General features: G+C 37.6%; 1 protein-coding gene across 9 annotated transcripts in view; it reads right to left on the reverse strand.

Annotated features, from left to right (window-relative positions):
- The window catches only part of STAU1 (staufen double-stranded RNA binding protein 1), a 66,187-nt gene extending 41,220 nt beyond the window's left edge, over window positions 1-24,967 (reverse strand). For 2 of the 9 annotated variants that reach the window (XM_058287206.2, XM_058287205.1), the window contains exons 1-5: window positions 24,648-24,956; window positions 14,016-14,085; window positions 5,871-6,159; window positions 4,036-4,160; window positions 852-1,008 (exon numbers count right to left, since the gene is read on the reverse strand). In XM_058287206.2, the coding sequence (XP_058143189.1) occupies window positions 852-1,008; window positions 4,036-4,160; window positions 5,871-6,075 (487 nt within the window). In that variant the 5' untranslated portion in view covers window positions 6,076-6,159; window positions 14,016-14,085; window positions 24,648-24,956. Of the gene's footprint in view, window positions 1-851; window positions 1,009-4,035; window positions 4,161-5,870; window positions 6,160-11,344; window positions 14,086-24,647 lie in introns of those variants that run through there. The other 7 variants (XM_058287210.1, XM_058287207.2, XM_058287208.1 and 4 more) reach the window with 7 other exon arrangements.
- Window positions 24,968-26,871: the final 1,904 nt, after the last annotated feature.

Raw genomic sequence — 26,871 nt, forward strand, 5'->3', positions numbered from 1 at the left:
CAGGATCCAAATCCAGCACCTCCCATGCGGGAGTCAGGTGCTCAACTGCTTGAGCCACATCTGCTCCCCCAACCTGAACGATCTTTAGAGTTGCTCTGATAGAGCTGCTGCAGTAGAGAGTGAATTTGTAGAAAGAATACCACAAAGAAATCAAATGCAGCAAGCAAAGTCTGACAGAGATCTTTCCATATTTGTTCCTGTATAGAGAGGGACTAGGACTGCTTTATGCACTTGAGGGTTAATTCTGCTAAAATTTCCATTCCTAATGATAGTCTTCATATCAGTGGTTCCCAACCTTTTCATCCAATGCTCTTCTTCATTAGTATTCTCTGCTCATGGGTCCCTTGTTTGAACAGTTACTTCATACTGATTTGTATTTATTAAGTAATATATATATTTATGTTATTTTCTCATTCTTCTTAATGATCAGTAGATGTATATCTGACAGTAAATCAAAGCTTCTGATCAACATGAGATAATCAATATTACTACACTGAGTTGACATGATCCAGCAAAAACCCACATTCTGAATAATGCGTACATCCTCAACAAAGGGAAAAATGTATTTTCATTAAGCTTTTCTGAAATCTTAAAAATCATGTGGAGACACCCCCCCCCTTTTATCCCATAACCACCTCTCCAGATCATCAGGAGTCCAGGGACCAGAGATTGGGAACCACTGCTTTAGAGTAAAGTTGAAGGATTCCTAAAAGATAAGCATTTGCCACTGGTAGTGCAGAATCTGTGCTTTCAAAATCAACAAGTTAGTCATGAAATAATTCATATACATACTAAATGGGTACCTCTAGACACACTTTTGAAAGGAACCTGTCTTGGCCCACGCATAATACCTGGATTCCTTCCTTCGCTACGAAAAGGGCGGACTATGGGTTTAGGAAATTTTGTTCCTTCCAAAGCTTTGGCAGCAGCAGTGTGTTGGGCTTTTTTAATACTAGTTCCTTCAGCTTCCCAGTGCTGATCTCCAAGAGTTAGCTGTACTGTAAACACCTACAAATGAAAATTGTGAGCTCTCAATTCATGAAACCTGATGTTGACTGTAATATGTCACTTGGACCTTGAACACTTTTCATGGTCATGGTTTAAAAGGCTGGTAATTTAAATCTTGGTAATCTATCCCATCACCACCTTTTCTTCTTTTTTGTTATTTTTATAAACAAAGAATATATATACATAGACACACACATACATTATTGACTAACACTGCACAGTACTCCATGAAAAAAACTATGTTTTAAAAGATGGAGGTAAATACAGAGTGTAAAAAATGTTTTGTTATATATTAAAATATTAGAACCCGATTATTTGAAAGACATCCAAACAGAAAGTGTCTTCCAATTATTCTTATGCAAGAAATTTAGAAAATTTGTTTTAGATGCATAGTAGCATCTCACGCAAATTAAGACAACGCTTGTTTTGATGCTGTAATGTGTTTGTGCACTCTTGTCTAAAAACATAACCCCATTAAGACAGGAAAGTGAACAAATTTGGGAACGTCAGCCAGATTCTAAAATGTTGCCTTCTACTTTCCTTAGACTGTACTACTCTGACACTACCTCGACTTTCAGAAGAAAATCAGATCCAGAGCAAGCAAAGCTCTAAAAACCTTTTTGAACTAAACTCCAAAGAGGCATCGAAAACAACTAATTGTCTTCAAAACACTGGGATCCAAAAGTTAAGAAGGGCAAAAACTATGGCCTATCATAGAACAGTAGTTCTTCAACTTTGGTGTACGCAGGAAGAATCGCCTGAGGAACTTGGTAAAAAGTACAGATGTCTGAGCCCTACCCCCCAGGGGTTCTGACTGACTAGCAGGAGCGAGATCCTGAGAATGGGTATTTTTAATAAGGTCCCAAAGGGATTTTGATGAACCCCAAAGTTTGATAGCCACTGCTTTGAAACTTAGCAAAATCAAGTGGAACTTTTATTTTTCTGATTTTCTTTACCAAAAGATATCACTTTACTTCAATTACAGATAATTTTACAAGGGAAATATTTTGGTTTGATTATTACTAGGTCATTTAAATTTTGGTGCCTAAGGGGTTGGGGCAACTTGCCTTTATAGCTGATTTTTCTTGTAGGTCTTAACTTCAGGATTCCCTCAGTGTACAACTTCCACTAAAGGGAAAATTTTTTAAATCCTTCACTTCCCTTGAAATATTAGGGGTCTCCTGTATATATGCTGTAGTTCCCACAGTTACTCATTTAAGTACCAAAAGCAAGAACTCAAAACCCTGGCTAATAAAAAATATAATAAAGAACAAAATAAATAAAACAAACAAACAAACAAATAAGAAAGAAAAAAAAATAGGAAAGAGGAAAAAAAGAAACAAAACCCTGGCTGGCCTGAGAAGTCAAACAGCAGAAGCCTGCACTGCTGTGCAATCCCTGAGCCATTTTGGAGATCCTTTCATGGAAAGACTCTGAAGGGGAAAATGCTAAAAAACAAGAAAGAATTACTCTCGTTAACAGTCTTGCCTTTGTCCAGGACTTTCCCCATCCGGAGCTGCTGCGACTCTGCTGCATTCTGTGTGGAGGGGTGGGAGTGAGGTTAGAATCTTGGTTTTGATGGAATTAAAAGTACACCAGTCCTCTGACTTTTAAAATAGTCTAACAGTTACCCAGGAGGGAACGACTTCTCCTCTTGGAACAACTTGTGGGTAAAATAATGCACAGTCATGGATTAAACGCATAGCAAAACTACCTACTACCTAAAGTACTAAAGTTCAGATGAGAAGGTACATATTCCAAAAAAATACGAAAAAACAGTTAAAAAAGGAATCCCAAAGTTAAGGTGTGCAAAAACAACAACAACAACAACAAAATAACCCTGTAGGAGAAACATAATTATAAAAATGACTCATCTTTCAAATATAAAGAAATATTTCAAATATAATTATGCTTTAGAATAATGTTAAGCCTAGCCTCATCTGAGAGGGAAATTTCTCTTTTTCTTAAATATATAACTGATTAATAATAGCTACCATTTATCAAGCACTTACTAAATGGCAAGCATTATGCTCCACGCTTTAAATATATTTTCTCATTAGACCTAATAGGTAGGTATTATTATCCCCATTTTACAGATGAGGAAACTGAGTTTCAAAAAAGAAAAAAAATAATTGGAGAGGTGTCTGATTCCAAAGCCCACTCACCTAACTGTGCTGTTACGCTATGGTATCTATTTAGGATTGTGGTTGATGTTACTTTTAGTCAAATGAAAAGGCTTAAGGTTTTGCATGTCAAGAAAATTATGAGGTATAAAGAAATTAAATAACTCATCCTTAAGTATTCTATCTTTGCTGCAAGGTTAGGATCAGAAACAGGAGGCCCAATTCCTTATCTCTCATCCTACATCCTCTTTTTCTTCAGCCACAAAAGATAAAGCCAGATACACAAATATTGAAGTTCCAAGATATACATTAGCACAGATACCACACAAGTTTAAAAGACTGAATTCCTGAGTAACAAATAGTAAAATTTCAAATTATAGTCACCTTCATTATCTGAGACAAAGGGAATGACAAGGATAACTGAAATCAGAGACAATCCAAAATACTCACTTTGAAACTAAATTTCTACCTTGTATCTTTGAACCTTTTACCTGCATTGTTAACAAGTGGCAAAACTGATTTCCCCTTCACCTCCTCTCCCTGCCCAGTCTAACGCAAATGTGCAAACAAACAAGAGGCAGCCCTGGAAAACTTGGGGGAAATCATTCACAGGTCTTAGGGAATTGTCTCTATCCAGAATCCTAAACAACCACATGCTAATTAGAGTCTTAAAAGCCAAATACTCCAAAAAGAACCATATCTTTCCTTTGACCCATTCTGCAAGGATGAAAAAGGAAAAAGGAAGCAACCGTTCAAAAATCTATACCTTTGCATCTCTTTAAGACAACCTCAGCGGTTTGAAAATACACATTTTGAATCACAGCACCACTTTTGACAGTATAAGAGAAAACAGAAAACATTCCTGGTGGGTTATAAATGCACAAGCAGTATGGACAATATTTACCTTACAGTGAGCTGGACCTTGCTCACGCAAAAGCTTATACTCAGGCTGAATCTTGTTGAAACGGGCTAACTCATTCACAAGACACATTGGGGTTTTCTCTTTGGGGTGTGCCATGTTAGAAGGAACTGAAAAATAATGTAAGAGCATTGAAGTCAACTAGAAGTATTTAAGACTGCTGCTCTCCCAGGGATATGGAAATACAGGGAAAAACAAACGGAAGATCTAAGGATTTAGAGCAGCAGTGATGCAAAACCACAAACCATACCAGGACCACATGCCTGGAGAAGACACTACTGTGTTTTTTTCCTCAATCGGCTGAAGCCAGGTAACCTAAAAGGAGAGGGTGTCTCTTCAAAAAAGAACAGAAGTTAGGGAAATAACTGAACCACGGCAGGCAAGCAAGATTTGGAATCAGATGAAGCACTGCTATTATAACCAACCAAGGGAATAACAAGGTCTTCTGAGCAGAGACACACTGGTTACGGAGATAGCTGTCATTTGTCCCCTGGTTCATTATGTCACAAAGCTCAACATGCCAATACCATCTCTCAAACAAGGACTGTTGTTTTCTAGACAGCTAACTTCTCATTCTTGTGACATCCCCTAGTCTTTTCTCTAGAGGCTGCCATCCTCAAGACCTTATCTGTTTCTGACAATTATAAAAGTAAACTAAAATGGTCTTGATGGGAGGAGATTATACAAAGTCAAAAGGATGCAGATATAAATACAAATTAGAAGAAAAAAAAAAACACCAAAAAAAAAAAACAAAACGAAAACCAGAAGACTGAAATAGTCTGTGCCTTTTCATTTTAAGATGGTCTCACATGGCAAATGTGGGAAAACTGAGTATCTAAGGGACTATGACAAATCAAAAATGCTATCTGGTGAGCTGGTTTAAGAAAGTCTGGAGGTAGTATGGTAAATGCCATGCAGCTGAGAGTGGGAGAAGCAAACACTCTAAGAAGAGACTTAGAAAGTAAAGGAAATGAGAGGACAAAAGAGGAAATGCAAAGGAAAACTGTCAGGCATAAGAAAGGGGTTGAAAAGAATGTGTAAGGTGACTCTGGTACAGATTCCCAATACTGACATCCCATCTATTTAACTGGTTTTGCCACATTTGAGGGGAGGGAGGAAGGTAGAATATTGTTTTTAGGGTTTTTTTTTTGTTTCAAGACTTTTTATTTAAATCAATGAGTACCTTCACTTCATTTTCATTTTCCTAGCAATCAGAATTGAATGCTTCTAAAACTTATTTATTTTATAAAAATATCTGCTTTTTTATTCAGTTTCTAATTGTTCCTCACAATGATTTCTGAACTACCTCTGGAATCTCCCCAATTTAAAGCTTACTTGCTCAAAATAAAAAGTAGCCATTGCCAATGCACTCTTTTGCTTCCTAGATAAATACGGCTATCCTCTGGCTTGGGATAAAATTGTATAGACACACAAAAAGGGGACTTGCACATACAAGAGTTCTTTGTCAGTTCTGGGAAATAATTTTAAAAGTAAAATTTTCCCATACAACAATGAATACCCAAAGTGGTATTTATTGTTCAATTATTTCTGCCAGCCACTACTTTATATAGACTAGACTTTTAGTTTGAGTTGTTTTCAATTCTTTTTCTTAAAATTTTGAAATGGTCTATCGACCAAGGTCTCCATCAACCCAATATATACCAGTGTTCTATGTCTGGGATAAAGAAGCATGGGTGGCAATACTTTCTTCTGGTTAAAAGTAAATTTGAGAGCTCCCTACATCTGTAACCTACTTATCAGATCAGAAAACAGGCTAAGAAAACATTTGAAATAGAAGATACTTGGATTCATACGCTTACCTGCAGCTGCACTGGTGGAGGTAATAGATGCAGAGGGTAAAGCAGAGTTTTGAATAGGTCTACCTGCATTTTCAGAGGGCAGAGAGCTAGTAGTAGAAGGAATACTCATCAAAGGCTGTGAGAGAAGAGACTGGTTCTTGTTCAGTATTTGGCTCCCTGAGAGAGCAGCAGATGGGTTCTGAACTTGCACTTGAACTTGAGACATGGTCACTTTCAACAAAAGTGAACAACTGCAGGTAAACAGCTTTCAGTGCAGGTTAATTCAGTGCTATGAAGTCTAAAGTTCTACCTAAAAGTTGTAAGGGAAAGAAAATAAAAAGGTAAATTATAGAGGAGATATGTAATTGCCAAAATTCAGTCAAAACTGGTGTCACCTACTCAAGTATGAAAATTGCCCTGGTTAGCAGGTTGCTAGGTTGATTTATTAGAAATGTTTCTCCTTGGTATACTGTAAGTTTCTTGGGCTTGTGACTTTCCCAGTGTTTAAGTGACTTTTCAATACCCAGGTACTCTGCATGTTCAATTACCACGAGAACCAGAAGAGTGTAATGATATTGATTGTTGAATATTAAGAATTTTAAACTATCACTTATATTAAAAGTGCAAATTTAAAAGTATAGAGACATTTTCCATAGTAAACAGGATATGGTAAAAGCTTCTGTTCTTAAAATTATAAGAAGCTGAAAGCAAATTAGGTTTGTAACATAATTAACGGGTGAATGTAAACACTGCTTCCATTTAGGGGCCACATGCTAAGATGGATGACACTCTTAGCATTTTTGAGTTGACCAAAAAAAAGGAGGAATTTCTCACTTCCGCTGTTTCCTTTTTCCTTTATGACGATAAAAGATATGTTTTCCTAAGAAGTTTGTGTGAGAAGGGCTCACTCAGTTACAGACCCCAAACAAGAAAACCGTTGCACCCATATCAATGCTCATGACCCTGAGATATGATTTGAATAGCAGAGATAATTTTTAGAGCATTTGTACTATTAAAAGCAGAAGTGGAGAAGATGAAAAGGAGAGCAACAGATTTTAGACTACAGCAATTTTACTGGTATGACAGAGGATGGGAAGGGCAGAATGGGGAGGGACAAAGTAAGAAATTATTTACCTTTATCTTATAGGGTAAGACATCAAAGGCATTGTTTCTAAATACTTTTAAATTTAAATTTCTTCACAGGACAAAAATAAGGACAGTTCTCATTTTCACGGCCATCCTTCAGAAGGCTGAAAATGTTTTAAGCAAGTCAAAAGTACTTAAAAATAACCAGTAGTAACAAAGACAAGAAATAGCAGGTCTCTCTGGAAATAGTTAAGCAAAACAAAAACCAGCAAACTAATTACAAGTTCTATTACAAAGTAATTGTTTGCTACTTTAAGTTTTCTTTAAATCTCAACATGATTTTTAATTAAAACTGGGCTTCCAGAAAGACACAAATGACCAGAGCAGTTCAGTTACTTGATGAGTTCTGACATTCTTTCTTGCTGAGACAAAAAGGACTGTAACATTCAAAGGAAATTCAGCTGAAATATGACTGGGTAAGAGGAATAAACATTGCCTTATCAAAATTCAAAATATTTCAGTTTTCCTTGTTTACTGATATGTACTTTTGAAATCTGAATAAAATGGCAGAGAAGATTCATAGAAGACCTAGAGAATGGTAGTAGCAGAGCAGTTACCAGGGTTAAGAAACAAGTTCAAAACCACAAAACCATTTAAAATCAGCTATGGCCTTGTTTCATTATGGTTGGTTTTTCCCCCCAATGGTAAAATAACAGTCTCTCTCTTTTCCTATGTCTCTAAACTCTGTCTTGAGGACATTTTTCTATTGAAAAAAAAAAAAAAATCCTTTATGGTGCACTCACAACTTCACAACACCAACCACAGATCATAAGCTCAAAAGATAAGCCATAAAACAAAGTCTGCCTGCACCCCAAAATAAGCAATTCAACTCTGCCCTCTGAGGTTCCAAGCATCTGAGACTCTGAATGAACTCCTAAATTTAGAAAGAGTGGAGGTCAAAGGGATCTTTTTTGACTAATGCCATCTAAAGCAGGCCCAATGCCAGCATTTCCAGTCACAGACATAAATACATACATTTTCTAGTAGTAAGAAAGGAAAAAAGGGTCTCTTAATTAAGACTGCCCAAAAATATTAATCTCAAATTCACCTGGAGTTATGTCTCCATAGCAATTTAGTTGAAACAAGTAGTTCAAAACTCCAAATAAAAATTTTTAAAAAGACAACGGCCATATGCTTATGGACCACAACTGGTGGTAATAATCAGATATTATATCATAATCTATAACAAATACTACACCACAGTGTGCTGTTGGTAAAGGGGTGTTGTCTGGAATTCTACACATATGCATGATTGTTAAGTTTACAACCTCTGTAATAAAAATATATTTTAAAAAATAAGATGAGTTGGGGAATATACCAAATGTAATATATTGACTATAGTTAGTAGCAATATTTTGACAATGCTCTTACACTGTTTGTAACTAATGTATCACATGTATCAAAACAATGCAAGGTGTTGACAGAGGAGTGATGTATGGGACCCCTGTATGATGTTATGGATGTTTATTTCTTAAGTTCACAACACTTACTATACACTTACTGTTTATGTATATACATGTGTGCACAATATACTTCAATAAAAAATGTATTTAATAAAATAAACTAAAAAAAAAAAAAAAAAGACCACCTCCAAATAAGGCTGGGTACTTCATAAATTTTAAATTCCAACATGACCAATACTAAAATTCAACAAAGTACTCTTCTAATAATTTTTAGTCATTTATCAATTTAACACTCTGCGTGTCTTAAAGCCTGAAAACAGACTCTACAGCAGAGGTTTTCAACCAGGGTAAATTTTGCTCCCAGGAGACATTTGACAAAGTCTGGAGACATTTTTTGACTGCCACAACTGCCAGGGAGAAGGTATGCCACTGATACCCAGTAAGCAGAGGAGCCAGTGATACTGTTTCAAGTACATATATTCTAATCCACAAAATAAAATCCTACTAATGTAATAAGTAGCCTATATTCTCAGAAAAATTTTTTAAAATTCCTTTTCATTTCCAAAAGGCTCTAAAAAAATTTCATATAGTATTTTACCCAAACAGAACCTCCCCTCCCCCAAAAAGGGAAGCCACCTGGAAAGCTATCATAGCTTAATGGGGCAAAGTGTGTTGTCTACCCACATATTCAAAAAATAAATAAAGCTTTTCACTATCGCTATATATATAGTTCATCACAGCCTTCAGGGGAATCATGGAATTTGAGATATTCTGTATAAATTTTGAACCTGTTGCTCAATAGTACTCTGTTCTAAAGATTAAATCCTTAATACATGTCTTGGGGACATGGTATGCTAAAAAAGTGGTTATTCCTCATTCAACAAGTTTAGTATATTCACTTTTGAGTGAAGAGTAAGATGAGACCATAATGAATGCTCATTCTGAGCGATCTGTTAGTACATAAAAAGACAGATCCCAGGGAATAGGAGGTGGCTCAAGAGATTAGGTAACTCCCTCCCTCATTGGAGGTCCTGGGTTCTGGTTCCCTGTATCTCCTAAAAAGATGACCAGCATACAACAGATATAGCAAATACAAACAATGAGGAGGTAGGGAGAAATAAATAAACACATTACTCTGAAATTAACATCTTAATTCTAAATACAAATAAAAATTAAGGGACAAATCAGGACAGATCCCAATAGCTTGCAGAACTATCTGGAAGCAAGCTTAGTCTTATTCACCTTCACATGACAACACAAACAGTGAACTGTATTGTAAATAAGAGACTATAGTTAATAGTACAATTTATAAAAATGTTCTTTCCAGAGTGGGTGTAGCTCAGTTGTTTGGGCACCTGCATCCCATGTACAAGGTCCTGGGTTCAATTCCCAGTACCTCTTAAAAAATAAAAAAATAAAATCAGGGGAAAGGGAGAGTGATTTTTAAAAATGTTCTTTCATGAATTTTAACAAATGTACCACACCAATACAAGGTGTTGATATTAAGAGGGTATACAGAAAGTCTGTATTTTATGCATAATCTTTCTGTAAACATACTGTTTCTCTAATTAAAAAAAAAAAAAGATTTAAAAAAATCTCTGTATGAAATAACTGTCTAGCAATTTATGTGAAAACATCATTTTTAGTATCCAACTTTTTAACTGGACAAACATATATGACTTATAGTAGGTATTCTTAACCTTTTTTGTTCCATGGACTTCTTTGCCAGTCAAGTGAAAACCAAAGATCCCTTCTTAGAATTTAGCAGCAGATAGTTTTATGACAGTCATTGGCATGTCTTTAAATTAAATTTTAGGATTACTCAAAATTACATTTTACAACTTTCCCGTAATTTCAATACTTGATAACTTAACACAATTTAACATCTGATCAATGGTCATTTTCGGCAAACATTTAGAAATTTGAGTGTTCCCAAGGTGTCATAAAACAATCTCCACCATCCTTACCAACCTTTTAACAGACAGTTAGCCACTGCACTCAGAACATGTTACATCAAAATAAAAATCATACTAAGTCCACACTATACTATTATTTAATAAATATATCATACCTGCACCAACACATCCCAACAAGAATGTTTTTAAATGCATAAAATAAAATTACAAAGGATATCAGTTACATATATTGAAATACAGCCACTAAAAACCATATGATACACTATACATATGTGCTTCTTTAACACATTAAATAATAATCCAATACATCAAAAATATAGGAAAGTTAAATTTTATTTTTTAAAGACGTGTCAATATGAATACTGTTGATTATCTTGAATTAAGAACACTAAACTGTGGTATAGTATTTGACAAGGCAACATGCATACCATGTTGGACATCTAATCGAGTTTATTTTTTTCAATTCAAGCTCGCGGACCCCTTGAAATTTTTCCATGGACCCCTGGTTAAGAACCCCTGATTTACAAAGAAGTATCCATACTGTCAAGTAATCAATACATCCGTCCACTCTGTAATAAGTGATATTTACAAACAAGATGTGTTAAAATAAACAGAAAAGACGCCATCCCAAACTATACAAGCTTCCCTTTAAGATAACCATAAACATTTCACTAAATATATTCCCTTGAAAGCCCTTCATTAAATCTGATATAATATGGACACGTAGCTACAAAGGAGTACTCCAGCTCCTTTCCACAGAAAATATTAGCAACTGCAACAGTAAATTTAGGATATATTCATTCAATAAAACAAAAACGTATTAAGCATCTATATGTGAACCCATAAATGGCACAGGGTACAATCTCAAATTCTAGAAAGACTCTTATTTGTTAAAACTTTTCCTCAGGGAACAGATGTGGCGCAAGCAGTTGAATGCCTGCTTCCCACATGGGAGGTGCCGGGTTTGGTTCCCGGTGTCTCCTAAAAGCAAAACAAAAAAACAAACAAGCAAACAAATGAAAAAACTAACTCAGGGAAGCTGATGTGGCTCCGTGGTTGAGTGCCGGCTTCTCAAATACAAGGTCCCGGGTTCAATCCCTGGCCCTGGTATCTCAAAAACAAAACAAAACAAAACAAAAAACACCTTTTCTCAAAGACAGTTTCAAGAGCCTTAAAATACACCTAAAATACCCACATCAGTGGCTCACAAACGTTGTGCATTTATGTAAAAATATTTACAGAATGTCCTAAATAAGAGATATTAAAGATACGTTTTGCTCTTAATTTTCAAGATTGTAATACTGCTGATGTCTGTTGTACAGTTACTAATTCTTCAGAAGTCCTGTAAGATGTCAAATATAATTTGTTTTATTCAGAGACAAGTAACACCTGCTTTATTGGTTCACTATTACAGCAAACTCTAATTTTGTCATTATTTTGTCTGTGGGAAAAAAAATACCCACATTATTCCCTTATATCAAACAGATAGTTCTAAGATCTTTTTCTGACACATCTTCCTAGTTATAATGTTATAAGTTTTCTGCAAGTAAATTCACCCTTATCACTCCTGCCTAAAAAAAGCAATTTATTGATTCCAAACATTACCCAAATGCCTGGTGGCAGGGCAGTCGCAAGTATAGAGCATGTCAATCACTAACTAGCATCATACATAATCTTTCCAAAAAGGCTGCATTAAGGTCAATGCCAAGCAATGTTCAATAGCAGGCTGAACTCATATATCATATCACCCAACAATAAAATGCTCTTTAAAAGAAATACGAAAAAAGAAAAAAAGTAAAAATAGGAAAACTACTTATTTAAAAAAAGAAAAACAAAACATAAAAAACCACGGTGTACTTGGTGTTCAAGAGAAAGACAGGAGAAGCAGCCCTGAGGAGGCACACTCACTTGCAAGACATAAATTAGTCAAAAATAATTCCTGGAAACAGCCCACTGTTCACAACCTTTGCATCCAATACAACACCAAGTGGTGAATGGAGGATTTTCTTTCCAAACAAATGTAACCACTGGGTGGTCCTTTTAAAGAAACACTTCCTAAAAGATGATTTATTATTAACTTCATTCTAGAAATGGTGTCACATTTTATGCTATACTACAGTGAAGGAAATTTTATCTCTGTAGCTTAACTAAAGTTTTAAACCTTATTATCTTTTATAGCTTTAAAACCTTATCAGGGGGAGCAGAGGTGGCTCAAATGATTAGGTGCCTTCCTCCTACATGGGAGGCCCCAGGTTCAGTTCCAGGTGCCTCCTAAAAAGGAGACAAGCAGACAGTGAGTACAAACAATGGAGAGGGGGTAAATAAAAATAAATAAATCTGTTTTAAAAAAAACTTAGGGAAGGTAGGGGCGGGGGAAACCAAATAAAATTTCTTAAAAATAACTAAACTCGAATATCTATTATCTTTGTAATATGGAAGTTTTTCTTTTTATCTAAAAGCAGAAAAACAGAAAAATGTTTTAAACCAATGAAAGTTATTCATGATTTACTAGAGATTTTTAAGAATTATACTGTGTGACATTTTCTTGACAACAAGGGTGTGGTTCAATATAATGGCTAACTGGCTTTCCCTTTCAGAAAAGGGAAATTGTAGTCTGTAAGCATGTGCCACCTACCTAGAAACACAACTGCATTTACCATCACCTTCATGCAAAACACACCAGTGCTAAGACCTAGTTTCTAAGAAACCACTCTTGCTGCTAGGTGGCAACCAACAATGTTAAATCAGATCAAACTTCTACTTCTGAGTTGTGGTTTTCGGTTCTACTCATAGTTCAGTAATTATATGTCCAACTCTTGGCAATCTATTTCCCTGTGCCTCAGTTTCCCCTGAGCAATTTATAATGGATATTAGACAAAGCCTCAGCTATGGCACTCAGAGAGCTAAAACCCTGAAGGAGTTCTGAGTCGCAGTAACACAGTTATTCAGTTCTTTAGGGGGAAAAAAGGCATTATACAAAATCATTGTGGTTAATATAAATCTGGTCACTGAGCTTTGTAAAACTTCTCTAATTTCCCTGTGTTTCAAATTCTTCATTCCCAATGAAAGTGGAATTAACTTGTTCACTAATTACCACTTCAGAAATAAGTTGTGGTAATATGCTTTCAGTGCTTGAAAAGAAAAGTGCAAAAACACAAAGGTGTTAATGCATGTAGTGCATTTTGCAATGCCCTGATAAAGGACCATAAAATCCTGAACACTCATATAAAACTCTTTTTTGTCTGGATAATCACAAGCTGCCAGTGGTAAACAGAAATGATTTATAACCTATCTCACAATGGAAAACAATGTTGAATTAGTTCCACAAGTCTGAAAACCATGTTTAAACTTAATTTAATAAATCAGAGGCTTAAAGGAAAACAAACTACAAAAGTTTCTATGACTAAGATGCTTATTGAAAATGTTATGTTTAATGACAACTTCAACAGTCAGCTTTCATATCTTTACATTTAACATATATGAAGGCGCTGGCTAAAGGATTTTACATTCTTGCCAACAATTTTTCCTGCATTTACTTCCTAATTAAACCTCAAGAGTAAAAAATTCAAACTGCATAAAATTTCTTGTTTCTCTAATATTACAGTCAGCAGTAAAAGTCATTTCCACACAAGTCATTGAAGAATTCAAAAGTACTATCGATTACAAACAAGTCTGAAATTATATAGCAAAATTACTTGTACCTTAAAGAGGGTGCTCCAGGAACAATGTTGTTTTGGTTCAGTTCCGAGAGGTTATGCGGTTAAGAAACTCCTGGAAAATAAGGAACAATAATAATTTACTAGAGTAAGTTTTTTTCTGCAAATGAAGACATATATTGCTGAAGTTTGGGGAAACCTGTTTGAGACAGCATGATGCCATAGATTGAAGGAGCACACTACAAGAGTTGACAAAAGGACACAATTGCCTAGGAATACTTGGCAGAGATATGTACATAAAAGACAGTAAAAATTTCCTTTTTCAATCTCAGTTATTTCCTGGTGGGACAGCTATGTATACCTAGGAATTTTTAAAACAGAAACTGGACATCACCATACTGTCCAATCACATAGATCTGATTTTCAAAATTGTGGGTTACCCCCCCCCTTTAATTAGTGGCTAAATACTGTATTCATAAATTCTTTAACAAATGCTTAATTATACAAATGCAGTTACATGGGAAAATTTACCAAAAGAAACTATGCACATGAATATTCTTATATTGAACTGCAAAATACAAAAAAGCTTATTACCTCTAGTGAATTCAAACCACAATCGTTTTTTAAAACTGGATTTCAGATGACATAAGAAGTGAAATACTTTTCACTCTCTCAGGTCTCATTTACCTAGAGGCGTTCTCTCTTTTATATTATAATAGTAACAGAATTCCTTACCTTGAGATGCTTTTTGCATTTTTTACAACATAAATTGGTTTCATTTTCTCACTGCTACTGTGGCTTAATAAACAATAAAAAGTAGCTGTTCACTGCCCGAATGATTTCAGAAATAAAAATCACACACTCTAACTTGTCTTCCAGGACTTTAACAGCTCAGGTTATTCTTTTTGTAAAAATACTACACTAACAACTTTCCAATCTAGAACCTAGCTGTTCCAAACTTTTACCCACCCAGAAGACTAGCATAACTGGGAACTGTAAAAGACCTCTGAACAGCCAAAACAGATGTCTAAGACCACCTATTAAGTTTATGCCTTTTACCAATGGGGGCCTCCCTCAATCCAAGGCCATTTGTGCTGAACAATTATGCTAAGTTTTGGGTATCTAGTTTTCCAGCCCAAAGCAGAAGTAAAACATTAGAATGGAAAAAAGGAACTGCTAAAGACAGACATAAAGACAACAGTTAAAAAATGGCAAAGAAAAAGAGAACAAGACAGACTTAAGAAGTATCGCGGTCTGCAAACATTTAGAACAATGGATCTCAAATATTTTTACGCAATAAATGTGATAGCTGAGATTCATATATACATTCCCAATCCCATGATCAAATCTAATTTTGAAATACCTTAACCAATTTCAAATGATAATCCAAAACCAACTCAATTATTACCAGTGTATCTATCACTTAACTCCAAGCAGTGGCAGCAATAAGAAAGACTGTGAATTAAGCCCAAATCTATTTCTTCCCCACTTAAGAAAGCATATAGGCATACTGTACTACAATGCAAGAGAGTGAATTAAATTCATTGTTTTAGCCACTCAGAAAATAATTATTGAATACTTACTATATGTAGGTACTATTGTAGGTACTGGGGAAAGCAGCATGCACAAATAAGATGCAGTCCCTGCTCTTGTGGAATTCATATTTGTACAGGAATACAAAACAAATTTTTTTTAAAAATCACACAGTAGCATTTTAATTAGTAGTAACAAATCATTTATAGTACAAATCACCTCATAACTAAAAAAGACACATAAGAATGAAAAAGATCATTGACTGGGGATTGCTGATTTAGGATAAGGGCAAGCCCACTAACACACTGATAAGGTGGAGAAAACTTCTGGGATGAGTTTTGGTCCCCATTCTGTCTCTCAGCTGAATAATCCTGAGAAAGTTACCGCCACTTATTTTTATATATATATATATATATATATATATCTAAAACAGTAACCAAATCATTATTAAGAGGATTAACTAGTAATGTATGTGAAATACTTGTAAATTATGACATGACGTGACAAAGTTAGCTGTTAAATACAGCTTTGTTAGGACACAACATAACACATAATAAAGTCATACTCAAAACACACTATTTAAGAAAGAAAAAAAAATGCAGCAAATTTTAGAAAATGCCTTATCCAAAAAAGGATGATTTTACTATATATTTTTTTTAATTTGGTGCTTAAATAGATCAATTTTCAGGTACCAGAGAAATTACTATCCAGAACTATTCATACACTAAATGTTCTAGACTAAAAAGGTTTAATCTATTACAAACCAGGAGGAAGAAACTTATTTAACTACATTTGGCTGTCATCTAGGTAAAGGGTCATGGAGCCTCAATGAACAGGTTGCTTAAACTGTGCAACAAATATCATGAGCCTTCAAGCATAACCAGACATATCATTACATATAAATTATACTCTGACAGAGGAATGGACTGTCCGGCATGCTGTACAAAATTGCAATGATATCAGCAGAGAATGGCCTATTTGTACCAGGGTAGAATCTGCAAGTGTAGAAAATTCATTCCTAGGTTAATTTTAATGTATAGAAAGCAGGGACTTCACAAAAGCAAAGATGTGTGAGAATCAAACAATATCTATGAGATCATAAAGCCCATCCCTGAAGGGAACCAAAGAAAAAATTAAGCAGCATTATTCAGCTTACTTCATCCCCAGAAAAGACACATTTCCAACACCTTTTCATGATTCATGAGACATACTTATGTCAATAAAGACTACACAGTGGGAAGCAGATTTCGCTCAACTGATAGAGCGTCGACCTACCACATGGGAGGTCCAGGTTCAAACCCAGGGCCTCCTGACCCATGTGGTGAGCTGGCCCACAGGCAGTTCTGCCGCATGCAAAGAGTGCTGTGCCACACAGAGGTGTCCCCCACATACGGGTGTCCCAGGCATAGGGGAGCCCCATACATAAGGAGTGCACCCCACAAGGAAAGCTGCCCCGCAGGAAAAAAGTGCAGCCTGCCCAGGCGTGGTGCTGTATACACAGAGAGCTGACACAGCAAGATGACGCAACAAAAAAGAGACACTGTTTCCCAGTGCTGCTGACAAGAATATAAGCAGACACAGAAGAACACACAGCAAATGGATACAGAAAGCAGACAACTGGGGAGGGGGGAGAAAGAAATAAAAGATATATCTTGGAAAGCAGATTTGGTTCAATGGATAGAGCGTCCGCCTACCACATGGGAGTTCCAGGGTTCAAACCCAGGGCTTCCTGACCCGTGTGGTGAGCTGGCCCACGCATAGCGCTGACAAGTGCAAGGAGTGCCCTGTCACACAGGGGTGTCCCCCGCATAGGGGAGCCCCATGTGCAAGGAGTGCGCCTCATAAGGAGAGGTGCCCAGTGCAAAGAAAGCACAGCCTGCCCAGGTATGTGGTGCCATATACACAAAGAGCTAATGCAGCAAGATGACGCAACAAAAAGAGACACAGATTCGCAGTGCTGCTGACAAAAATCTAAGCGAATAGAGAACACACAGCAAATGGACACAGAGAGCAGACAATGGGGTGGGGGTGGGGGAATATATTAAAAAAATAAATCTTTAAAAAAAAAAAAGACTACACAGTTGCCTCAGTTGAGGTTAAACACAGAATGGAACCTCATATACCATCTCACAAAAATCTCAAATCCAAAGGCTAGATCTGCCTAGCCATAAGAGATGACTACTGCCTGATCGGAGACCCAAAGAGACTTCTTTCTTATTCAGTTGATTACCAATTCGAAGAAAGTGAAATAGAAAATTGTTCAGGAGGCAGTTCAATACCAAACAGGAAAAGTTACATTAAATACTCCCAAAACCATTAGCCCAGAATTGTATGTTAGAAATGGTTGGGAAGCAAAGAGGGCAACAACCCTCTAACCCTATAAAGCTAATTGGCAGCTTAGTTAACTAGTATCCAATAAAGCAGTACACTATAATTTGGAAGAAACTAATTTTTTTTAGCAACAACCTTAGCTATAGTTAAATAACTTTTAATAAACGTCATGAAAGATTAGCCTCCTTCAACACAAAAGTTGATAAACATCCTGGGGAAATAGATGTGGTTCAAGCTATTGGGCTCCTGTCTACCATATAGGAGGTCCAGGATTCAATTTCTGGGGCCTCCTGGTGAAGGCAAGCTGGCCCACACAGGAGTGCTGGCCCGCACCGAGAGGTGGTGCAGCAGGATGATGCAACAAAAAGAGACACAAAGGAGAGACAATAAGAGACACAGCAGACCAGGGAGGCAAGGTGGCGCCAGAGATTGACCGCCTCTTTCCCACTCTGAAAGGTCCCAGGATTGGTTCCTGGTGCTGCCTAAAGAGAAGACAAGCAGACCAGAAGAACACACAGCAAGTGGACACAGAGAGCAGACAGCAAGCACAAAAACAATGGGGGAGGTGGGGAGGATAAATAAATAAATAAATAAATAAATAAATAAATAAATAAATAAATAAATAAATATTTTTTTAAAAATAAAAAATAAATAAAAATAAATAAAACATCCCAGGAAGTGGATGTAGCTCAGGTGACTGAGTTCCTGCCTACCCCACATAGGAGGTTGCTGATTTGGATCCCAGTGCCTCCTAAAGAAGACAGCGAGCTGGCCCAAAGGGCAGACGTGGCAAGCTGACAAAGGGCACAAGAAGAAAAAATATAATGAGAGACACAACAAAGCAGGGAGCAGAGGTTTTCAGTGCCTCCTAAAGAAGACAGCAAGCTTACACAACAAGTTGACGCAACAACAGTCCAGGGGAGGAAAATCCTAGTAAGAGATACAACAAAGCAGGAAGCAGAGGTGGCTTAAGCAATTAGGCACCTCCCTCTCACATTAGAGGTCCTGGGTTTGGCTCCCGGTGCCTCCTAAAGAAACAAGGAAGACCAAAAGACACGACAAGTGAAAAACAACAAGGGGGTGGGGAGAAATAAATAAATGAAATAAATCTTTAAAAAAATAAAATAAAATAAAACATCCCCCTCTCCATTTATCTTGAAGTCCCGTCCCGTCCCCCCACAAAAAAATCTTTGAATCAGCTTAAAACTTTAATTTGACTGCAGCATTCTATCACAACAAACAAAAGTAAACTGCATGGTAGGAAGTGGAGGTAGCTCAAGAGGTTAAGTACCTGCTTCCCATGTACAAGGTCTAGGGTTCAATCCCCTAGTACCTCCTTAAAAAAAGAAAGTGTTCTTGAAAAGTAAACTTCAGGACAGCAGGTCTAGCTCAATGGTTCAATGTCTGCCTCTGGTGTATGAGGTCCTAGGTTCAATCCCTGGTACCTCCTAATAAAACAAAACAAAGTAAATTGCAAATCTTCAAACTATTCAAGGAAATGACAAATCCAATTAAAAGGCTAAGTATTAACTTAACCACACTTTCTTTCAAATTGATCTAAGCAGTCTAGGAAAAAATTTATCCTAGCTGCACAAGGGGAAAGGGGAGCCCTAGTAATAAGCAGAATCAATTATCCTAAGCAAAAAGCACCTACACATAATTAGAGATGAAGTGTGGTTCAGTGGAAACAGCAGCGGCTTTGGAGCTAACCAAGCCTGTGTTCCATTGCCGATACTTAGCTGCTTAGGACCCTGCATCAGTTACTTGGCCTCTTAGATGGTCCTAACTATTCCTCAGTTATTAACCTTATTCTGCAAAGATGTTTGGAAGTTTTAGAAATGAAACATAAATGGTCTAGCAATGCTTGGTACAAAGCTCAATGAAAGACAACTTTTTATTATTAGATAAATTCAATGTGACCTTTACAATTCCTCTTCATCACATAACTCTCACCCTGTAATTTTAACCTGGTACAAAAGCAAAAAAAAAAAAAAATAGTAGCAAATACTATCACCTAGCAAATTCACTAATTATATCCCCAGTCACATCAAATTTATAAACAAATTTACAGCCACAAACCAATTGAAAAAAAAGAAAATTTTTAATGGGAACAGAAAACAGGCTGACTAAAATCAACTCACTTATTTGGCAACCAGTGCTATAGTTGCATCAAATAGAGAGACAACCTGATGAGATTTAGTCCTCAGATATCATTTCCATTTAGGGGGGAAAACCCTACAATATTTAAATAGATTTTTTCAGCCTTTGTAGTCTTGTAGACAAGACAAAAAAACAAAAACAAACCTTCTAAGATAATGATGACTTCTGTATCATATAATAAAATGCCCTGTTTCGCTTCCATTACTGTTTATAAACCCACAAATTCATGACACTTCTTTCCAAAATTAGATTCTTGATTAAACAGAAGCAGATGGGTTACAGACTTAATATTTAAAAGACTAAATTTTTAATCAAAAGCAAATACTTACTTGGATAGATTTTTTTACTTCTGCTTTTAGTAAATATACTTTGTGGGAGGCCCTTGACTATACCCCTTTAATAAGTAAAAGAACATATAATTTCAGCAAATATAACTAATAGTCTACAGAGATTTTGTTGCTACCTCCACTAAACTGGTAACATAAATCACTTTTACATCAACCTCATTCACTATTATGGAAGTGTAAATATTTAAAATATAAATTAAGCTATGTGACTAATTTCCCCATTTTATCCCTTTTAAATCATAATTTTCTTTGAAGTAAATATTTTCAGTTAAGTGCAATAAATTACTCACAAAACATATCCCTACCATCCATCCTGTGGCAAGATGAATACAGCTATATGTATTTATAGTCCTATTAGCTCATTACCAGGTTAGAACAAAGGATTTGGTCCACATTATTCCAGTTTTTTAATATCTGAATTATACATATAGGCACACTTTGGTACGAAAGTTCATTAAACAATTTGCTTCAAAAGAAAAAGAGTTCTACAGTCAAAGCGAAATTAAAAACAAAAATCTACAAAGATCTTGGCTTTTAAAGATCTGGCAACTCCTTATATGGCTACCTCAATTTAAAAATAACTACTAGATAAGCATGCTAAAGTATTTAGTGTGCTGATGTTATAATTTACTTGGAAATGTATCAAAAGATAAAATGGATTGGGTTAAAAGAGGAATGTATAGATGGAATAGATGTGAGATAAAGTGGTATAGTAAAATGTTGATAGAAGGTAAGTGGTAAACATACAAGTATACACTGTAAAATTCTCTAAACTTCGCTAAAGGTTTAAATTTTTTCATAATAATATATTGAGGGGAAAATAACCATAGCAACTAGCATGTCTTCTCATAGATCAATCTCTAACACACAAACACACACACACACACACACATACATATATATGTTTTTTGGAACAGCATAAATACTCTATCTTTGATATTTATTGATGAAGTTTTATTCAAGGAAAAGTTCATGTAGGAAATTACACTAGGAGCATTACAACCAAAAAGACCGCCTGACACAAATATTTAATAGAAAACAATCTGTTACAGGTCTAGGATGAATCAAAATCTGCCATAAAATTCTCTAAACAATATTCGTAGTTTCCAAAATCCTTCTGAGAGAAAGAAAGCAACCCCAAAAGCTCTCATATGAGGAGAAAGAATTTACATTCTCCAAATTGAGCAATTCTGTCACTATGTATATCAAATAAGATGACCCAATTTGGAAGCTCAATATAAATAAGGCCTTTTGAATTGACTTCTGGCCTTTTCCATGAGAGTTTAATCTATATGCTGGCAAATCCAATAAAAGGGTATCAAAGAATACAAGTTTAGAGCTCACTTTGTGCCTCCTCTGCTCTTATTTGAGAAAAGCTCTGAATGAGGAAGCATTATATAGCCCCAAGTTTGAATATTATACCCAGAATAATGTTAACGGTTTGGGCTTAAGATTTAAAATGTATATCCCACCCTATCTCCCAGGTTGTAATGATTAAGACATAATACATACATTTCCACTCTACCTGATCAAGCTCAAAAGTAAACCTAGAGAACTGAAATAATGTTACAGGTCTAAGAATTGTAAACTGTTCTTGACCAGAAGTTTGAAAATTAAGTAACAATGACAAACATTTTAAACAATTCTGTCAACTTTCATTCAACTCTAGCAAAGATATCTTTTTAGACAAGAAAGTAAAATATGAACATCAATGCTGTGCTTTCATACTAATCACAAAAATTAAGATTTCATTCATACTTACTAAATTTGTTGTTTGTAAATACAGCAGGTGAGGGGGCCTTTTGAAAACAATTTTATAATAGCAGCTTTTGAAATCAAATACCTTTGCCTAATTCTTAACTTACAGTGACATTAGCATATTTACACAACTACTGTAAAGAAACTTTGAAAGTTTTCATTATGAATTATTAACTGTAGTTTAACTTTGATGCAAAATTACTCTCCATTAAAAGTGGCTTAACAGGTAGGTCTCCACCAGAACAGGATTCTGGAAATCTGTATTTCTGATTGCTTTCCAATTACAGTCATTAAGAGTAAAAGAATTGTTGTCTTTGTACACAAAGAAACAAGGAAGTATTTTGGATTTTATTTTGAGGGGGAGAAAGCAACAAATCGTAAGACCGATTTTCCCCCCATTGTAATCATGTGTAAACGGAAATGAGAATTGCAATAAACAAAATGAGAACTATGACCTTGCTAAAAGCAAATTTTGGACAGATTTTGGACAGTCTGGGGCAATCTAGTAAAAGCCAAATTGCTAAAGTTATGATATGATGTTTGAGATCTGTTTCAAAATAATCCAGTTTTTGGGAAATAGGAAACAAGACTGACCTTGGCTATGAGTTAATAATTGTCAAAGATAAGTGACCAATACATGGGGATTCTCTATTTGACTACTCAATTTTTGGACATTTTCCATAATAAAAAGTTGTTCTAAAAAAAACTGCAGGTTATCAATAGTAGTAATAAAGCACCATTTCCCTAGCACTTCAATTTGCAAAATGGCAGAAGACATGCTTTGTATTGTTTGTCTAGGTGTTTTGTTTGTTTAGGTGTTTTTAAAGAGTGATTCGAACAAGATTTTAAGCTAAAAATGATGGTAAGGCTTTATTCTAGAAAAATGTCAACAACAGGGAGCCCACTTTGCATAACTGTGTTATTCACTGAGAGACATAAATCAAAACATTTTAAGATTGCTAAAGAAATTCACTTCCTAAAACAATCCTACGGTTTAGAGGGATTATTCAGTATAGCAAAATACATGCTGATTCTTGTAAATTTGAACTTTCATGAGTTGTATTTCCTTAATGAAAGTACATCTATATTGCTAGGTACAGAATTTAAAGAAACTCAGCATGAATGAATAAAGCTGCTGTTCTAAAAATCCCACCTGTCACAAAGATGATTAAAACTGCTCCCTTTACAATCAAACTGTATTTTTAGTTTTTACTTCAGCAAGTAGCAACGTAATTTACATTTGGTAAGCACACTGATTCCTGAAAGACCAAAATCAAAGAAAACCTGGTTTAACTCTCTCTCTCCACCACTCTCTAAACAATTAAAGCTACAAGTAGAAAGGAAGAGTGACCTTAAAAACATCCCCAACGTCAGAGAAAAGTGGCAGAATAGACTGAAACATCTTTGCCCGAACAGGAGAAAACTTCCATACAAGTAAACTCCAACCCGGACATGGGGCAAGGGCTTAAAATGAAAGTCTGCCAACAGGCACAGAGGCAATAAAAGCAAAGCTGCGGTGAAAAAAAGTTAGAAGTTACAGATGGAAAGCAAGAAAGGACGTATTTTTCCTTCTTCGTACATCCCCCTCCAGAGCCTGACGCACAGCAGGTGCTCCTGAAAGGTTTGCGGAACTCAAGGGAAGCTTCAGCCAGCAAGTTTCCCAGAATGGAATGGCAACAAGAAGCCGAAAGAAGCAGAAGAAGAGGACCGGTTGCTCATACTGGGGGAGCTGGTGGAAACCTAGCAGTTAGTTAAGCGGAAAAGACGAAGCATCTATCTTTTACAGACTGCCTACTACGGAGAGTCCCAATTAAACGTTCGCCCCTTTCAGACGTTAATAATCCAAGACAATGCCCTGGAGCTGGTGGTGGGCAAGTTGAACCTTTCTGCCTCTAAGGAAACCCAAACTGGAAGGTAGGTCAACTTCTGTCCACTCTACCCATTAAATCTTACCTTAATACCAACGCTAATAAATTATGTAGACAACTTATTGGGACACGCTGTAGGTTTGGCACTCTGCTAAGGACCTTTATAAGCCCATTTCACTGAACCTTAACAGCCTTAAGAGGCCGGAACATTACAGGCCCCTTTCTCCAAAGAAGTACAAAGAGTTTAAGTGATTTATCTAGTAGAGCTAGGATTTGTACCCATGTTGAACACCTGGGCCATGATTGTAATCACTGGGCTACAGAGTTCTGGATCTCCCGGGTTTGCAGCCGGGACCCTATCCACGCCCCCCATCCCACCCCTGCCCCGGGAATAACTTTGGCATCCCCGCGCGATGAGGAATGAGAAAAGGCAGTCGTGGCACCTGTTTCTGGCCCTAGCAAGAAAACGAGGGGATGGGGGAGCCTGGGTGCGCCCCGAGCCGGGGGTCTCAGCAGGACCCGCCTCCTCCGGGAGGGCCCCGCGGCGGGAGAGAGGCCCCGGGGAAGAAGGCCGGGCGCGCGGCCCCGCCGAGGCCTAGGCCCCACCCGCCGCCCGCCGCTCGCCGCCCCGCGACCACGGCGCTCGCGCGGGCCCGGCAAGCTGGGCCCGGCCGCCTCACCTGGCTGCTACCCCGCGCCTGTCCCTCGGCCGGCGGTCCTGGGTGGCGGCGGCGACGTCGAGGAAGGGAAGGAGGAAGGAAGAAGGGAGAGGAAGAAGGGACGGAGGGAGGGAAGAGGCGGAGTGGCCGTGAAGGGGGCGGACGCCGCCGGGCTGGGAGGTGAGGGAAAGGGGGAAACCAGCGAGACGCGGCGACAGCCGGCGCAAACGCTGAAAAGCCGCTCCGGCGCCCGCAGCCCGGCAGGAAGTGACGGGGGAGGGGCCGGCGCCCGCCCCCGGCCCCCGCCCGCCTCCATTCCCGACCCCACCCCCACCCGCGCCACGGACCACAAGTCCCGGCGGGCCCTGCGGCGCGGCCTGAGCTCGCGAGGCATGCCGGGAGCCCGGCGGAAAGCGGCGGGCCTCCATCTGGGCGGCTCCGGCCGGCTGTGGGTTCCGATCCCTGCTGGGTTACGGTTCCCGGGGCCGCCGGCTGGCGCGGAAATGCAGCAGTGTAAGTGGGCATGCCTTCCTTCCCTCCTCCGTCTTCTCTTCCTCCCTCCTTTCCACCTTTCCTTCTTTCCCTCAATCCCTCCTTTCCCTTTCTTAAATGTTTATGTGCAAGGCATGCTCCCACACGGGTTCTCAGCCTTTTTTGTTCCGCGACCCCCTTGCCAGTCACGTGAAAACCACGGATCCCTTACTAAGTCCACACTACACTGTGTATTACTTAATAAATGTTATCACACTTACACCAACACATCCCCACAAGAATAATGATTTTTTTGAATTTCAGGTTAAGCTGCGGACCCCTGGTTAAGAACCCCTGCAAGGATCTGAGAATACAGTGCCCATATACATAAAAATCCTTGCCGTCAGGAACCTTGGAGCAGACGTGCAGGGCTACACGTGAAGCCAAGTGTTGGGGAACACGAAGGTCATAGGAAATTCCCAGAAAGCACATAGTGAAGACTGCAGCTCTGCCGAGTTAACCAACAATTTCCCAAATGCTTCTGTGCCAAGCACCCCAGGTTCAAACAGCATTTGCACTATGGGGCTCAGCCAACCAGTTGCCTATGTTCTCCACCAAAAATAGTCATGGGAAGGTCTTTGAAAGACTGGGCGCCTTCTGGTTTGGATTTTCTGCAGTTTTGCTCCATTAATTGCCCAGGGGACAGGTTGTGGTGGACTCTGGACTTTCTGCCACCCACAGTGGATGAGAACAAACTGGCATTACCTTCTCCAGGCCAAGCTGAACAGGGCTGTCAGCCAGCTCTTCTACTTCTGTCTGCTTGAAGAACTTGAAAACAATGAGAAATAAAGTAATTCCTTTTTCTTCCTTTTCAAAAAAAAAAAAATCCCTATTCTCATGGACTTACATTCTAGCAGAGAAAAAACACACAATAAATAAAATCAGTTATTTACATAGAGTGTTAAAAAACAATAAATGCCTTGCACAAAAGGAGGGGAGAAAGACAAAAAATCGCACCCAAACAAGCAAACAAGTGGACATAAGAGGGCAATAAGTACTATAAGGAACACATTAGCCATTCTAAAATTTGAGGATAGAGCGTTCCAGGAAGCAGCAGGCATGAAAGCTCTGAAGAGGGAAATAATGTTCTGAAATAAGCATGCATTAACTTTATGAAGTGGAGCTGGTGCAGCTCAGTGTTGAGCATCTGCTTTGCCTGTGCAAGGTCCCAGGTTCAATCCCTGTACCTCCTAAAGAAAAAATAATAATAAATGAAGAAAAAGATTTTTTGTTTTACTTGTAGATTACTGCCGTCAGCCCAGAGAACTTCTCAGTTCTTCAAATGTACCAAGACCATGATTTGGTTGTAGGTGAGCATGTAAGGTAAAAATCATGTTTTGTCAAAATTATTCTTGCAAATCACTATAGAGATAGGTGGAAAATGACATGGAGTGCAGCAACACACTGCTATTTCTTCCACACAGCTCTAGATACTAAGTGTTTTGTTTTGTTTTTGCTGCTCTGGTTTGCTTAAGTGGAGGAAGAGTGTGGATCTTGGGCCTCTAGAATCACACTCAGCGAAAAATGATTGTGAGAGGTCGAGGAAATTGAGAGTGAAAGGGAAAACTGCAGGTGCAGAGGTCTCTCTCCTGCTCACTTTGGGACTGCTTCCTCACTATTTGAAAATAGCTTATTCTCTCTTTCTCTCAGTCTAACTATTGTTCAGTATTTCTCACCAAGGGAATATAGTTAAATTTGCATAAATTCATAATAC

The sequence above is a fragment of the Dasypus novemcinctus genome, chromosome 24, assembly GCF_030445035.2.
Source record: "Dasypus novemcinctus isolate mDasNov1 chromosome 24, mDasNov1.1.hap2, whole genome shotgun sequence".
Classification (NCBI taxonomy): domain Eukaryota; kingdom Metazoa; phylum Chordata; class Mammalia; order Cingulata; family Dasypodidae; genus Dasypus; species Dasypus novemcinctus.